The 16924-nt window shown below is 37.1% G+C and overlaps 2 protein-coding genes across 2 annotated transcripts; one reads left to right on the top strand and one right to left on the bottom strand.

Annotated features, from left to right (window-relative positions):
- Positions 1–2999: 2999 nt before the first annotated feature.
- LOC104095898 (eukaryotic translation initiation factor 3 subunit C-like) lies at positions 3000–8254 on the top strand. Its single transcript, XM_009602142.4, has 4 exons — positions 3000–3139; positions 3252–3316; positions 3998–5803; positions 7114–8254. The coding sequence occupies exons 2-4, from the start codon at positions 3293–3295 to the stop codon at positions 8059–8061; spliced, it is 2778 nt and encodes a 925-aa protein (XP_009600437.2). The 5' UTR covers positions 3000–3139; positions 3252–3292; the 3' UTR covers positions 8062–8254.
- Positions 8255–16393: 8139 nt separating this feature from the next.
- Positions 16394–16924, bottom strand: LOC117276700 (pectinesterase inhibitor-like). Its single transcript, XM_033656029.1, has one exon. The coding sequence runs from the start codon at positions 16922–16924 to the stop codon at positions 16394–16396; it is 531 nt and encodes a 176-aa protein (XP_033511920.1).

Raw genomic sequence — 16924 nt, 5'->3', positions numbered from 1 at the left:
GTTCTTATACTATGGGATCATTGTACTCCATCTTCATTCTTCAGGCATATTCTTTATCCTAAAAATGACATTAAATAACCCAGTGAGCTACTCCAAGCCCGCCCTGCCCATGCTCATCCAAAATTTCACCGAGATTTCGTCTGACCTGACCGCTCTCCTACTGCTCATCTTGTGCATAGCCCCCTCCACCTCCTCAACTTTTCTATGACTACAATACTCAAAGTCCCGACGACTCTCGGAGTGCTCTAAGTCACCCAGTAGAATATTCTTATCCCTCTCTTCATTCAATAGTTTATGAAAGTAAGTCTGTCATCTCTGTCAAATAATTGCATCATCCAACAAAGCTCTGCCTTCCTCATTCTTGATGCACTTCATTTAGTCCAGGTCAGATGCCTTTTTTTCTCGCATCTTGGCTAGCTTATACAACTTCTTGTCTCCTCATTTTCTACCAAGTTCTTCATACAAGCGTTCAAATGCGATAGTCTTAGCCGCAGTAACCGCTAACTTCGCTTCCTTCTTAGCCATCTCATACCGCTATTCGTCCTCTTCTATTCCTCGTCCATGCTCTTTAAAAACTTCAAATATGTCGCTTTCTTGGCTTCCACTTTACCTTGGACCTTAGTGCTCCACCAACAGTCCCTTATGGCGGCAACCAGAGGAGCCCTTCGGGACCTCCAATACCTATCTAGCAACTTCCCTAATGCAATTCGAAGTCGCAGTCCACATATCACTCGTGTCGTCACTACTCCTCCATGCCCCCATAGTCAACAACTTATCACCCAACTCCTGAGCTCTGTTTTTAGCTAAAGCTCCCCACTTGATCCTAGGTAAACCAAACACAGCCCTCTTTCTTCGCTTCCTCATAATCTCCAAATCCATGATCGGGAGCCTATGCTGGGTCCTGAGGTTCTCACTCGGGATGACGTTGCGATCCGCACACATACCTTTATCAGATTTAATGAAGAGTAGATAATCCCCAAAGAAATAGCTATAGCATATAACAAAGAGAACAACTAATATAAAATAACTATAACATATAACAAAGAAATAAAAGAGAAGTACACAATTGCAAGATCATTATTTTGGCTATACTTTTTTTTATTTAATAAAAAATAGTGGAGCTATAGCCAAGTTCTTTTAATGATTTGATTCGAAAATAAAAATACACAATTGAAATAAATAGCCATAGTATCTAATAAAATAACAAGAAATTCACATTTAGTACTCTATTATTTTAGTTATAACTTTTTATTTGGCTAAAATATGATTTTTTAGCCAAATTTTCACAAATTTGACTCAATAAAAAAGAAATAATAGTTATAATAAATAGACACTGTACCTATCGAAGCAATTAATCAAAATAAAAAGAGACTATATTCATCCTTTTTGTCCCAACAATATTCAGAAGGGTAACGACCATCAAATAACCAAGTTCAAGGGGGTATTTAAGTATCAAATAATTTAAGGGTACAACTAATAATTCATGCCAAGTTTATGAATTTTTAGGTATTCCGCCGGTTCGTATTCATAGAAGGAAGGAGAAAAACAAAGGGAAAATGACACCTTATAACAACTCTCAAAATAGTAGATAAAAAAAATATTTTTTTATCTATATATATTTTTGTTTGTTATACATAAAAATTATATAAAAGTCATATATTTTTACAGCTATCAGATACAAATAATTTCTGCCGCGGACGAAAAGTGATTTTTGCCTGAAAACGAAAGAGCAAACTTCATTTATGGCCATCAGTTAGAAACTAATATCGGCCGCTAGCCACAAATTGCAGTATGCATTTTATAGCCCAAAACTAATTGAAAGACCAGCCCAAGACCACTGCCACTCTTCCCCCTCTCTATGGTATCCTCCTCCGCTTTCTCCGCCGTTCCTCCGCCGCTGTCAGAATTCAAATCACACCATCCGTTCATCCTCACCCAACACCACAACCACCACTTCCTCAAAACCCTAACTTCATTCTCCCTCAACCATTATACTCTAAAGCAGCGTTTTTTGAAGTTTGTCATTACATCTAAGTTGTTCGATGAAATTCGTCTGCGGATGTCCGTTTTCTAGTTTTGTGACAGATTTAATTTGCTTATAGAAATGCTTTTCGTTTATTAGTCTTAGGTTGATAGCTACCTACTGTTCTGGTGAGTGTTAGTTTGTACACTTAGCAGTCTTCATTGTCATGCCTCGGAGTTGCTCGACGAAATTCCTTAATGGATTTATTTGAATGTGATGCTTCTGAAATGAGAGTATGCTTCAATATACTAACTCGTAGTAGTTGGATAATTCTTGCTCTTTGGCAAATTTTAACCACCAATCTTTACACTAACAGAAGTGGTTAAAATTTATATGTAATTATATTAATTTATAGAACTTAAATTCCTTTTTGGATTGTGGGCTGCATGGGTTGAGAATTCTGCCGTGTTTGTCTGGAGTTTGTGTTCACGAGATTTAATGGGTCCCTAGTGGGCAAACATGGAAGTGTAAGAGAATTATACAAAATAGACTGTCACTATACAATTTATATACAATAGACTATCACTATACAAAATATATACAAAAATAGACTGTCATTATACAAAAAATATACTAAATAGACTGTCACTATATAAAATATATACAAAATAGTCTGTTACTATATAAAAATATACTAAATAGACTATCACTATACAATTTATATACAATATACTGTCACTATACAAAATATATTCAAAATAGACCGTCACTATACAAAATATATATTAAATAGACTGTCATTATACAAAAATATATACAAAATATACTATCACTATACAATAAATATACAAAATAGACTGTCACTATACGAAACATATTTAAATAGACATTTTGGGCTATTAGATGTAATATGTTTGGGCCGAAGGGCCATTTCGTGTAAGTGAGAAAAAACATAGATTGTTAAAATTTTGAGGGGCTATAGATGGTAGTTTTCTCAAAACGAAATACATTGGGCCGTGGCCTTGTTCAATTAGTGACTTCATATTCCCACCCCATAGAAGCCCAAAAGCCGAGTCGGACCAAGCCTTATCATTCTCTAGGGTTTTTACTGTAAAATTCCATTCCCTCTTCCCTTTCTCCGCTAAGCTTTCTGTAAACCACAGTTCCAGCTTACAGGTTCGAATCTTTTCTTCTTCAAAATTGGTGTTTGTAAAACCGCTGAAGTAGCAAACTCATTTGTTGATTTATTCTCAATCTGATATTTTATTTTTATTTTGAGTAATTGCAGCTCATTCTATCTCCGTTTCTCGAAGAATTTTTTGAAGAAGTATGGCGTCCCGTTTTTGGACTCAGGTAAATGATTTTTTCACCTCAATTAAAGATTTAGTTTTTTCTTTTTCTGTTTGGATGAGTAAAGTAATCTATTCACCAATTTACAGTGGTAAAGTTTTATTTTTTTGATAACTATTGATAAAGATATATTTTTTAAATTAATTTATGTGAACTCTAGTGATAGATAATCCTAAATTATTGAATATTGGAATGAATCTGATCTATATAGAGCTAAATGGATTTTGATGATTCATATAGCCGACCCCAGCTAGCTTTTGATTGAGGCATAATATATTGTCATGTGATTGTACTTGCATCTGGTTGTTTTGAATTGGATGTAAAAAGTGCCCGAACATAATGAATGGATACTTGCATCTGGATGTTTTGAATTGCAATTTCATAATCCAATTATTCAATGTCTAAGTGACCTTTGGATACAAATCACGATAATGGGTATTTGTTCACACTTTTCGCCATCTATTCTGCTGAAAAGCAATTTACTTGTTTGTGTAAACAGTGTGATGTGAAATATAATCTTAAACTGTACAGAAGGAATTGCTTAGTGAGCCTAGAAAATTAAGTTGCTGTGAATGAGTGATTTGTTTTTGTATATGGCAGTCTGTAGGGCATAGCTCATTCTGCATAAAGTATAAGGGTTTAGGGATGGTGTTATTTAATTGATTCATACTATGGTATTTGCAGGGCGATAGTGAAACCGAGGAGGAGGAGGAGAGTGATTACGAGCAGGAGGATGACGAAGGGCCGGCTGAGACTACCGCTGCAGCGGCTGGGTCAAGATACCTTGCAGCTGGTGACAGCGACAGTGATGAGTCAGATGGACAGAAGCGAGTTGTCCGGTCAGCAAAGGATAAGCGCTTTGAGGAATTGTCTGCTACCGTTGATCAGATGAAGAATGCTATGAAGATTAATGACTGGGTCAGCTTGCAGGAGAGCTTTGATAAGATCAATAAGCAGCTGGAGAAGGTCATGCGCATTACAGAATCGGTTAAAGCACCAAATCTCTATATCAAAGCTCTAGTGATGCTGGAGGATTTCTTGAGTCAGGCTTTGGCCAATAAGGAGGCAAAGAAGAAGATGAGTAGTAGTAATGCTAAAGCCTTAAATTCGATGAAACAGAAACTGAAAAAGAATAACAAGCAGTATGAGGAGTTGATTAACAAGTACAGGGAAAATCCTCCCGAGAGTGAGGATGAGGCTGGTGATGATGAAGAGTCAGAAGAGTCAGAAGAGGATGATGAAGATGAGTTTGAGGAGGACCCAACAAAGATTGCAGCTGCGTCTGATGAGGAAGATGACGAAGATGAAAGTCGGGATGAGACAACCGAGAGCGGTACCGGGTGGGAGAAGATGCTGAGCAAGAAAGAAAAACTTTTGGATAAACAGTTCAAGGATCCAAGTCAAATCACCTGGGAGACGGTCAACAAGAAGTTCAAGGAAATTGTTGCCGCTAGGGGTAGAAAGGGGACTGGAAAGATTGAATTGGTTGAACAGCTCACCTTCTTGACCAAGGTGGCCAAGACTCCAGCACAAAAGCTTGAAATTCTGTTTAGTGTTGTATCTGCCCAGTTTGACGTTAATCCAAGTCTCAGTGGACACATGCCTATAAATGTGTGGAAAAAGTGCGTGCAGAATATGCTTACCATCCTCGATGTTTTGACCCAATACCCAAATATTTTGGTTGATGACATGGTGGAGCCAGATGAAAATGAGACCCAGAAAGGAGCAGACCACTCGGGGACGATAAGGATCTGGGGAAACTTGGTTGCCTTTGTTGAAAGGATAGATGTAGAGTTTTTCAAGAGCTTGCAGGTAATTGATCCACATACCCGTGAGTATGTTGAGAGGCTGAGGGATGAGCCGTTATTTTTGGTTCTTGCTCAAAATGTCCAACATTATTTAGAACGTGCGGGAGACTACAAGGGTGCTGCAAAAGTGGCTCTGAAACAGGTTGAATTCATTTATTATAAACCACAAGGAGTGTATGATGCTATGAGGAAGTTGGCTGAGCTTACCGAAGGAGAAGGAGAGGCAGAGTCTGTAGAAGAAAACAAAGTGGTTGAGGAGAGTAGAGGTCCAACTGCATTTGTTGCAACTCCAGAGCTTGTGCCCAGGAAACCTGCTTTTGAAGAGAACAGCAGGACAGTGATGGACAGTCTCGTTTCTCTCATATACAAATATGGGGATGAACGAACCAAGGCCCGTGCAATGCTCTGTGATATATACCACCATGCTATCTTGGATGAGTTTTCAGTATCCCGTGACTTGTTATTGATGAGTCACTTGCAAGATAATATCCAGCACATGGACATTTCAACTCAGATACTTTTCAACAGAGCCATGGCTCAGCTCGGTCTCTGTGCATTCAGGGCGGCACTTGTTGCAGAAGCGCATGGCTGCTTGGCTGAACTCTATTCTGCCGGCCGGGTGAAGGAGTTACTCGCGCAAGGTGTCTCCCAAAGTCGATATCATGAGAAGACCCCAGAACAGGTTTCTTTGCTGAAAATTTTCATTCTTTTTCTTTTATGTAAGAAATTTGTTCTTATTATGTGCCCTTATGTTCCTCCTTTGTTATGTTTTGAGATTAGCTGCTTTATTGTACTTCATAATTGTAGTAGTTAGTATCTGTTTCAGAGTGTTTGTGTGGCGCAGTTCAACAAGAAAGTGGGTTCTAGTTTAAACTCGAAAAGAAAGATCAGTTTATTTGTTGGTTTACTTATTGAGTTACGTGGGTATCTAAACTTGTAGTTTTAGAATCCCGTAAAAGAGCAATACTCTGTAACTTTTTCTACTTAAATCTGTGGCGTTTCCTCATGGTTTTCATAAGAGAAGACGCCAAAAAGAAGCCAAAGGATTCCTCAGTAGTCAATCCTTAGCATAATCCATGCCATTTCCACTACTGCGAGTGAGAAGTCGTAATTCTTGCCAACCATTTAACTGAAAATGAGAAAAGAGCCAAGAGTTGATAGGTGTGGCAATTAGGATTTGACAGTATAATAATGCAGAGTGAAAGTCCTAATAGAGACAGATAGGTGAAATTTGTGATATTATCTTCGGAATTGTATTTTTGTGATGGCTGAAAGAGGAAATTGCTATGAGGCAAAGGAAATTATGGGAAATTAGAAAAAGAATTGGAAGCATATCAGGGCACAAATTGGGTGTATAGTGCTAAAGACATGAACTTGAAGAATATATGGTTACACTTTGCTTGAACCATTTTTGTGGTTGAATGCTGACAAAAGTGAAATTTGGAGAGAAGACAAAATAAGAAGAAAAGTTTTAGAAGAGAATTTGATGAAGTGAGGAAATGTGTAAGGTGAAGGTGGTGGACCTGAACAGAGAGTTGGGTAAATAAAGGAACTAAAACTTATACTTGAATAACTTAGAATTAAATCATTTGTTATTTATTTTTCTTTCTTCACGTGTGGTAGAAGGAACCTGTTGGGAACCATTCCTCACACATGTGGGAGTTTAGAGGTTTTTGTTGTTTTAAAAGATTTTGGACATTAACTGTTGACATAATGTCTCGAAAACGGAACTAGCAAAACTTGTTCTTTGGAAGGATGCTTGGGAGTAAACCAGGAATAGTAAAATCAAAAGAACGTTGCAGAACTTTAAATTAATTCCATCAGTTTTAGCCAAATTCGTCAGAACAAATTCATAGTAACTGAAATATCATATATTTTATATCGGATTGCACCTTCAACTGACTCATTTATCTGAGTAGTTTTTTTTGTGAAATTTCTTCATTATGATTCTTACCAAAGCTTCTAAACTATGCATGTTTTGGACACTTTTAGGAGCGGATGGAGAGGAGGCGTCAGATGCCGTATCATATGCATATAAATCTTGAGCTTCTTGAGGCCGTCCATCTGACATGTGCAATGCTTCTTGAAGTGCCAAACATGGCAGCTAATAGCCATGACATGAAGCGCAGGGTTATTAGTAAGACATTCCGGAGATTGCTTGAAGTGAGTGAGAGGCAAACTTTCACCGGCCCACCTGAAAATGTGAGGGACCATGTAATGGCAGCGACAAGGGCCCTCAAGCAAGGAAACTTTGAAAAGGCTTTTGATGTTATCAACTCCCTTGACGTGTGGAGGCTGCTACGCAACAAGGATAGTGTTCTTGAGATGCTTAGAGACAAAATAAAGGAAGAGGCACTGAGAACCTATCTTTTCACATATTCTTCTTCTTATAATTCTTTGAGTTTGGATCAGCTTGCAGGGATGTTTGACCTTTCAGATTCACAGATCCATAGCATCGTGAGCAAAATGATGATTTCTGAGGAGCTTCATGCAAGCTGGGATCAACCATCCCGATGCATGGTCTTTCACGATGTTGAGCAGACAAGATTGCAGGCTTTGGCATTCCAGTTGACGGAAAAGCTGTCAGTATTAGCAGAAAGTAATGAAAGAGCAACAGAATCAAGGATAGGTGGTGGTGGATTGGAGGGCATTCCCCTGAGGCGCAGGGACGGCCAAGATTATGCTGCTGCAGCTGCTGGTGCTGGTAAGTGGCAGGATTTCTCCTTCTCACAAGGCAGACAAGGTGGTGGCGGTGGTGGCCGAACAGGATATGTAGGTGGTAGATCAGCTTCTGGGCAAGCATCGAGGGACCGTACTAATCAGGCGCGGGGGACTTTCGGTGGTCAAGGCTCAAGATATCAGAGTGGTGGAGGTGCGAGGGGAAGTCAAACGGATGGATCAGGTCGCATGGTTAATCTTAACAGAGGGGTTCGCGCTTAGAGAGCTGTGCACAAAGTTTTGCATAAAAGAGAATCACAGAGCACTTTGAGGTCCTGGTTGTGGGAGAGTTTATAGCTTTCTTTGTTTCATAGCCCAACATTTCATTGTGTTACATTGTTTTCTGCGACGTTCTAGCATCTTTTGGCAATGCTATACTGCTTTTCTCATTTAATGACATTCATTATGTTGGGTACATTTTTTTATAATTTAGTCTGCATCGATTATTAGCTGGTGGTACGTACAACCTAGAATTTTGTCACCTCCAAAGAAATTTTCTGTGGGGATCAACCCCACCTTACCAGTCGGGAGACGGAATCACTCCCAAATTACTAGGGGGACTTGGGACTATATAAAACTGTTTGATAAAAATTATGCTATGCTGTTACTTTGGCATTTCCATATGAGGAGTTTTTAGCCAAAATTGTTCCTTATCTTTGGGGTTAAGTTTAACTTTATCCTTTATCTATTGCCCTGAGCACTTATTGTCCTTTAAGTTTGCTAAACTTGAGTATAAAAACTACCAGTCATTCCACTGAGTTAACTGGGTAAAGAAACTTTTAGTACTCAAATTTTGCGAACCGATGTAGTGAACCTAAACCTGTTTAACGGGCCGGGTTGACCCGATTCCGGACCGGCCTAGACCGGTAGTAAACTGGACCGGCCCGGACCGGAGGAAGGGGGCCGGGTAGGGTTGGGTTTGGGGGATTAGGGGGTTGGTCCGTATATATTTTTTTACCAGTTAACCAGACCGGTCAAACCAGGTCAATGAAAATTACTGTTGAATCGGTTAACCGGACCGACTCGGTTCAACGACTATTTTTTTAATTTTTTTTTAAAATTACCACACTTGTTTCTACAATCTTAAAGGTGACAAAGGGGTGGGCCGGGCCGGGCCCTTAGGTCCGGAACCTGGCCCGACCCATTAGGCCCAAAATCGTTTCGGTTCAATTTTTCACCGGATGTGCCCGGACCCGTTAAGCCCGGTTTTAAAAACTCGATAACCGGCCAGGATTGGTGATCGATCGGTCACTATTTTTTTCAACCGGTCGGTTCAACAGTAATTTTCATTGACCGGGTTTGACCGGTCAGGTTAACTGGTAAAAAAATATATACGGACCAACCCCCCAAACCCATCCCTACCCAACCCCCTTCCATCAGTCCGGGCCGGTCCGGAACCGGGTCAACCCGGCCCGTTAAAAAGGTTTAGGTTCACTACATCGGTTCTGCAAAATTTGAGTACCGAAAGTTTCTTTACCCAGTTGACTCAGTGAAAGTGAAATCACTGGTAGTTTTTAGGTCTCCCTTTGGGTCTTTTATTAAATGGACTAAACCTGCTCAAGTTTAGCAAACTTAAAGGACAATAAGTGCTCAGGGCAATAGATAAAGGACAAAGTTAGACTTACCCTAAAAAATAAGGGACAATTTTAGCTAAAAACTCCCATATGAGTGCAAACTTCTTATGGGCCAAAATACTTCAAGCAAAATATGTTCAGCATAGACATTGAGAAATATACCAGGCCAAGCCAACTGATTCATACATACGGAAAAGCATGACCAAAGCCACTGGCCTCTTCCAAACATGGCTCTCTTGGAACATAGAGGATGGATCAACTATCAACCTCTGGAACGAAAACTGGCTCCCAAACAATAGCTGTATGCGCCACACGATCCAGGTCCCCTTACAACACATGGAGGAACAACTAACAGTATCATCAATTATCTCAAACCATTCGTGGACTATGGGAAGATTATCCTTATCCTTATATCCTACTACTATACAATTAATCAACCACACTATTATTCCATTCTCCACCAACAAACCCGACCAATCTTTTTGGAACCAAACATCCCTTGGTAATTTTACTACTAAATCAACATATATGCTCCAACTCCAGATCACCAACCAACTGCCATAACCCACACATGTTAATTACTCTTGGCTTTGGCACTTCAACTGCTTGAACAAACACAAATTCTTCTTGTGGTTATTTGTGCACCACAAGCTCCCTACTAGAGACTTCCTGTACCAGAAGAAAATTCTTCAATCAACTTCTATCAATTCTGCCTAAATAGTGTAGAAGACATAAACCACATCTTATTTGTATGCAAGCACTCCTGCCACTTATGGCCTTTATTCAACTTATGCATACCCCAACCACACAACCTTGCCAACTGGATAAAGGATAAGTCCACCAAAAACGCTTCCATCCAAACGCCAAATGCCTCCTTCAAAGCACCATACTCTACTATAATGCCGTTCATCCTCTGGAGCATTTGGATTAATAGGAGTTCAAATCTCTTTAACCAGACCTCATCCCCTACGTGCAGCAAAAAAATCACGATTCAAGTAGCAGAATACCTCTCACTCACTCAGACTATAACATCTCCAAAACCATGGCTGCAAGTCCCAGTAAGGTGGTTCCCACCACCTACTAGCCAATACAAGCTAAACGTCGATGGTGCTTACGATCCGACCCACCAAACCAGTGGTGCTGGGGAATAATTAGAGATCACAGTGGCTCATGGGTTATGGGCTTTGCGCAGAAAGCGACTGCAAATTCTGCAATACACGCCGAGCTGCTTGCACTACTTACTGGATTGGAATTATCCTTCACAAAAAATCTCTTTCCAATTATAGTGGAAACAAATTCGCAGGTATTATATAATTTATTTAAGATTGAACAAACTTGATTCTCACATCTTCTTGATGATTGTAGTTTTCTTCTTGATGCTCTTGGATCGGAGACTATAAACCATATTTGTAGGGAAGACAACTTTGTGGCTGACGCTCTAGCAAAGTATGGACGTACCAGGCAATCAACTAACGATGTAAGAAGACATCATAACATACTGGGAAACTCCTCTGGCCTTCGTTTTACATGCTTTCAATAAAGACAGATTGGGGACAATCGTATGCGGTATATATACCCCTATGTTATGTAATAACCAGACCTCTTAGTTTTTTTAAATATAAATTACTCCTTTCCTTAGCAAAAAAAAAGATACTGCACGATATTAATTGGGGATTAGGTGTATCACTACAAGTATCAATATGGCTGTCGTGAAACTATGTTAGTAAAATTTAATTCTCTCAATTCTTTAGTGTACCAAATATTCGAGGTCCTTTTGGGTTTCCTTCTTGATCGGTGATAAATATCGAGACTTTGTAATATTTGGCCGACTTGTCTTCTTTCGACGGGTGGATCTTGCAGTCAAGTTGCCTTCTGTCTTTGCCTAATGGTACCAAGTATTGGGAAGAGTGAAAAATTTGCAGATAAAATGCTGGAATATCAAATAGACCAACCAAGAAAAATTCCTGGAATGTTGATGGTGATTCCAGCAATGCAAAAGTGGCAAGGGTTAGCACTTAGCTTAAACCTGCAGAATATCAAATAGACCAACAAGAAAAATTTCTTAAACACGCATATACCCGACCCACCCGCATAACTTTAAACCTGCCCCGCCCTGCACCCGCCCCCGCCCCCGCCCCCGCCCCGTTTGCCATATGAGTGGTGCAGATTAGGCCATAATTCCATGAGAGTAATAAAGCAAATTCAAAATATTGTTGCCAGAGGCCTATATGACTATCGAAACTCACATTTTCAATAGAGAAAGTAGTCAACTTTTCCCCTGCAATATCAGTAATTGAGCAACTTTGCGCTCTATTACTTATGTTACTTCCATCGTTAGGAAAACGTTTCAATTTTGTCTTGAGTTCCAACTTTAGAGTAATTTTAAAGACCGTAGTAATAAAGTTGAGGGTAAATTTAGACATTTTTTTTCTCAAATAATTTGGACACGTAAAGCCCTCCCGCTTCATGTTGGAGCTCCGTCAACGGCAATGGCAAATATGTGATAATTTGCTAATGGCAAGGTAAAAGAAAGCCAGGCAATACCCTCCTTCGAATTGTACTTTTGCATCATAATGGTAATAAATTCGTGACTTGGAAGTAAATAAAAGATGAATAACAATATAAAAGAAACAATCTAAGGCTTAAATATTTGAGATTTTTACACGGTAGAACTGTTATTAAAAACCATTTATACAACTATAGTACTTTTGCTTTATTACAAAAATAGCATATTCATATACAGTTATAACATTTTTAAAGATTCTTCACCTTATTTAATGGCCTTTAATTTCTTAAACATAAACCGTTCAACACAAACCCACAGTTTAAGGGATTGGTTTTGAGCCATATTAATCTATTCATAATTTTCTCTCATCATTAATCAGAGCTTTCCAAGCTTACGTTTTCTATGACATTTTCCTTCTAATTAATAGTTGCTCTTAAAATCACATTTTTATTATTCTCTCAAATAGAAATACATAATACTTGCATATATTTAATGTATGTAGTATATATTTGACGCATAATTATTAAAAAATGTATAATTTTATACATATTCGATGTATGTATTATGTATCTAATATATAATTTATGTATATTTAATGAAATTTGTATATATTTTATGTATATTTGTTATATAAAATCTATACTTTGTATATGTGAGGAAAATATTATTTATTATTCAATATCTATTTTATGTACAAACAGTAACAAAAATTTATATTTATATGCTTATATATACCATTATTATTCCTTATGTATAAATGTACAATAAAATAAATTTTAAAATTTAATATTATATAAATAATATTAAATAACCTTTTTATTGAATTGAATTCTTTTTGTGACAGAAGATTCTCGCTCAAAGAATGGGATACTATGCCTACATGAAGAAGTTATTTTTGGATTAAAATTATCTTCCTAATACATTTCCATTTATATGTTCTTATTTTTAGGAGTATTGCGTATTCTTAGGAAACTGAATCGCTTTGGACGTTTTTTTAGGAACTTAATGCTTTGAATTTTTTGTTAAACGTGATTATTGATTGATGCTTATAGCTTTCTGCCAAGGAATATATTTATTTAGCTGTCGTGTCATGTAAAATACCTTCTGCTATTAGGTTTTTGAATTTTTTTTCTTAAATATTGTCTATTTGTGTTTTTTTTGCTCCGTAGATGTCTCTCGGCCATAATGACCTATAGTAGGTTTAGTACTTGATGGTATTACAAAATTAATCACGATTTAATTAGAAGGCTAATAGAATACACATATAAGTCAAAACCTCTCAAGATGACGAAAGAAAGAGAAATTCATGAAATAAAACCCCTGTCAGCTCTCAGGTTTCCTACTATATTTTCGGAAGAGTGTACAATCATATCACTTATCATAAAATTTTAAGTAAATTCTTGATAAACATTAATAATTGATATACTGGTAAAAAAAGGTAAAATTACGAGTTTCGGTTCACTGATCTTGTAAGAAAGATCTTTATACTTTTAGTGTTTATAACTTAAATTTGTTTGACGGCTATCCCCCTCCCCCCCCCCCCCCCCGCATTCTGAAAGATGCCCTGTACATGTCCCATACATATAGTAATAAGAAATTATACTCAAAAAGTCAAAGACATCATGAAATTAGGAAACAAACACACTAGTAGTTTAGGACCAGTGATATATATACTGAATATCCTTTCTGACTGAGAACTTTTCTGATAGTGAAGTATGCTAAGTTGTCCATCTCCTCTACCTATGTTAAATGGAATCCCCCAAACTTGGGATTTGTCAAGATCAATTCTGATGGCTGCACGAAAGGCAACCCACGCCTTAGTGCGCGCGCGGGGGGAAGGGGTAATAGAAATCATAATGGTGGCTGCTTATGCAATCCTTTTTGGTACTACCATAAATAATATGGCAGAATCATTGGTTTTGAAGACTGGATTAGATTGGTTAACTGGTTGCTTGAAAATTTAAAAATTTCATGAAAATTAACTGACATAATTCTAGATTTGAGAAATAAACTCGAACTTATGGAGGATAGGATAATAACACATTACTATAGAGTAAGAAATAAGGTTGTTGATATCATATCTAATTATGACTTGAAAGCACATACGACATGATTTCGCAATCCGCAACAACTTCGAAAGGAGGCTAGAGGAAAATACAGAATGGACATATTGCAATTCCCTTTATTTAGAATGAAATAATCCAAGAATACCATTTATCTGGACATGAGCCTAGAAAGAAGATATCAATTTAATGTTTCTTGATGCTAATATAGGCCCTCAAACTTAGTCTCAGGCAATTATGCCATCTAACTTTGGTATGCACAAGTAGGTACCTTAACTTGTATAAAGTTTAAATCATGATGTGGCACATAAATTCTAGAGGTGTCTAGATGACCTTTTATAAGTTAGAGTTTTTAACTAACATAGTGGAGACAAGTTGATGTGTCTACTTGTGCACACCCAAAGTTAGAGGGCATACATGCAAGTTGAGGCCAAATTTGAGGGCTTGTTTATGTATTATGCCTTGTAATTATGCAATACAGAGGAGGGGTTAGTAGCCCTCTCAATTCGCTATTTTGGTGAGCTGGCATACATGTATTTATCCACCATTTTGTAACCTGCATAGTAATAGAGGTAAGGTGAAGTTCCCCTCCAATGTATTTTGCTGTTGATCTATTTATATATGTCTATCCAAGCTCCTAAAGGAGCTGGATAGCCTTAAAAAAAAATAAAAGTAGTTTAGGACTATTTAAACCCCTTTAAAGAAGCAACTCTAAGATAATCAATAAGGGACAAGTGTTTATTAATCTCTAGAACCATCCCGCATATGTAATCCGATTCTAGCTACAAGTTTTACTCATATTAATATTTTTGTTGTATATTCTCTCTATGTATATATCTATTCTTTTAAGTAGAGAAGGCTCAGTAAAAGTGGGCCTAGAATAGATGAAGCCAAATTAGGTTCAACATGCTAATGAGGGAGCTTGGAGTAATATTATGGCACGATAAAAAAGAAGTCCATAGTCTAGAGCAGCTCCATGAGCTGAGTTGAGAGAGAAAATTGAAGTTCAGAGCTATAGATGAGGAGAGAAAACTGTTTGTACATATAGATTTATCAAAATTTGACTCTGATACCATATATGAAAGAATGGTAGCATGTTTCAACCCAAAACCTTTAGAAAATGGGCGGATTAACATAGAACCATTTAAACCCCTCTGGAAGCTCTTATACAATCGATGCAAGACAAGTGTATCATTCCTTAACCATATGCAGTCGTAGAAAAAGAAGAGATCATATAAAGAAACGATAATATATAGTTACTATTTAAATCAAGCCCTTTTACTAATGTTACAGTTAATTTTCTGAAGAACTTCTTTATAAAGAAAATAAAAAAAAAAAGAAAAAGAAAATATTTAGGATAAGAGTTTCAATTGTTTGACCAAAAAGTGTAACTTTCGATTTAAACAGTTGAATTTATATAATAATGAGTTAAACTTAGTTAATAATAATATTTCTAGATGTTATTTCGAAAAGGTGACTAATGTTGGTCAGATCTGGTGGAGGATTGACAACAATATGCATTAACTGTTCCAAAAAGTATGAGTAATAATGTAGCAACAACTAGCAATAAATAACAATAAATGACATTTAAGTAAATAGAATGAGTGATTCACCCAATAAAATATGAACTAGTTAATTATTTCTCATGACAATGATGAGCGACAGACAAATCCCAGAATATTCGAATTATTCTCGGATTTGATGGAAGAGTGTGGGATAAAACGAACAAGAATCTACATGAAAAAGTAGTGTTTGTATCTTTGTAAGAGAGAGAAAGACTCTTTAATCAAAAGTCTCATCTTGTCAAAATGAGCGTCACATGCCTTACACCATTGTCCCCTTCTTTATTTACATGAGACACTATTGGGGTTTATTAAGAAAGTGTCTCATGTAGCACTAGATTTCAGAAATGAGATGAGAATGCATGCCTCCAAAAAAAGGTTTAAAACCACCAAGTGTGCCATATCATATAGTCTTACAAATTTAATATAAATATAATGAAGGAAATATAATGTATTTAGAATCTCATAAATTCTTAATGATCTTAAAATTTTGTGGTAACCTAAAAATCCTCTTTTAGACATTGAAAAAAGTAAATTAACAAATATAAAATCTTAAACAATTTAGGAATTTCTTACATCAATTTTGGATTAATTTTCCAACATATATATAAGCTTTTAAAATTGGCACGGCTGCATCCGCTCATACACGTGAAGAGGTCAAATATCAACGATTTAAAAGACAATTTCATCTGATTAATTAAGTAAAAAAAGAGAATTACAATGGAGTTAAACAAGTAACTTGAAAGAAAAAAATAATTGTTCCCCCTGAAATTAATGGAAAATCTGAAGTGACAATTTTTTTCTCATTTATTAATTGACATTCTTGTCGTAACACATGACATGCATTTATTAATTTTTGGCCGATGTCGAATTAGAAAGAACATCTGCAGCAGCCACAACAATACTACCAAGAAATCCTAGGTTCTCATTGTCCTTAGTAAGAGTTGACACATAATTACCTGGTACCTTTTTAAACGCATTCTCACAATTTGAAGCATCTTCCTCTACTATATTTCCTGCTGTGTTTACGTTACTATATTGACCTTGTATCAAAAACTCCTCTGCAGCTTTTAAAACATCAACGGCCGCTTGGTAATAATTCAAACACAATGAATATATCACTTTTAGGTTACCGTCTTCGTTTCGATCTAGAAAGATGTCAATCTTTGTGGCTGTTCCCGAGGCGTTTGCCACGGCTAAGTTGAGGGCTTCTTGTGTCAACTCATGAGGACTCCTATGAGGATTTAGACCAAAGACTTCCAAACAAAACCTTGGATTTTTCGATTTGATACACACTTGGGACAAGGGGTTACTTTTACTTGGTGCCAATAAGGAAGCAATAATTAGACATAATACTAAGGAAGAAGTAGATGTCGCCAT

This window comes from Nicotiana tomentosiformis, chromosome 2, assembly GCF_000390325.3.
Source record: "Nicotiana tomentosiformis chromosome 2, ASM39032v3, whole genome shotgun sequence".
Classification (NCBI taxonomy): domain Eukaryota; kingdom Viridiplantae; phylum Streptophyta; class Magnoliopsida; order Solanales; family Solanaceae; genus Nicotiana; species Nicotiana tomentosiformis.
The sequence above is the reverse complement of the archived record's forward strand: the minus strand, read 5'-3'. Positions and strand labels throughout refer to the sequence as shown.

Coding starts and splice junctions, on each gene's coding strand:
- LOC104095898 (XM_009602142.4), top strand. CDS start 3,293: ATGGCGTCCCGTTTTTGGACTCAG. Junction 3,317..3,997: donor CGTCCCGTTTTTGGACTCAG/GTAAATGATTTT, acceptor TGGTATTTGCAG/GGCGATAGTGAAACCGAGGA. Junction 5,804..7,113: donor ATGAGAAGACCCCAGAACAG/GTTTCTTTGCTG, acceptor GGACACTTTTAG/GAGCGGATGGAGAGGAGGCG.
- LOC117276700 (XM_033656029.1), bottom strand. CDS start 16,924: ATGGCGACATCTACTTCTTCCTTAGTATTATGTCTAATTATTGCTTCC.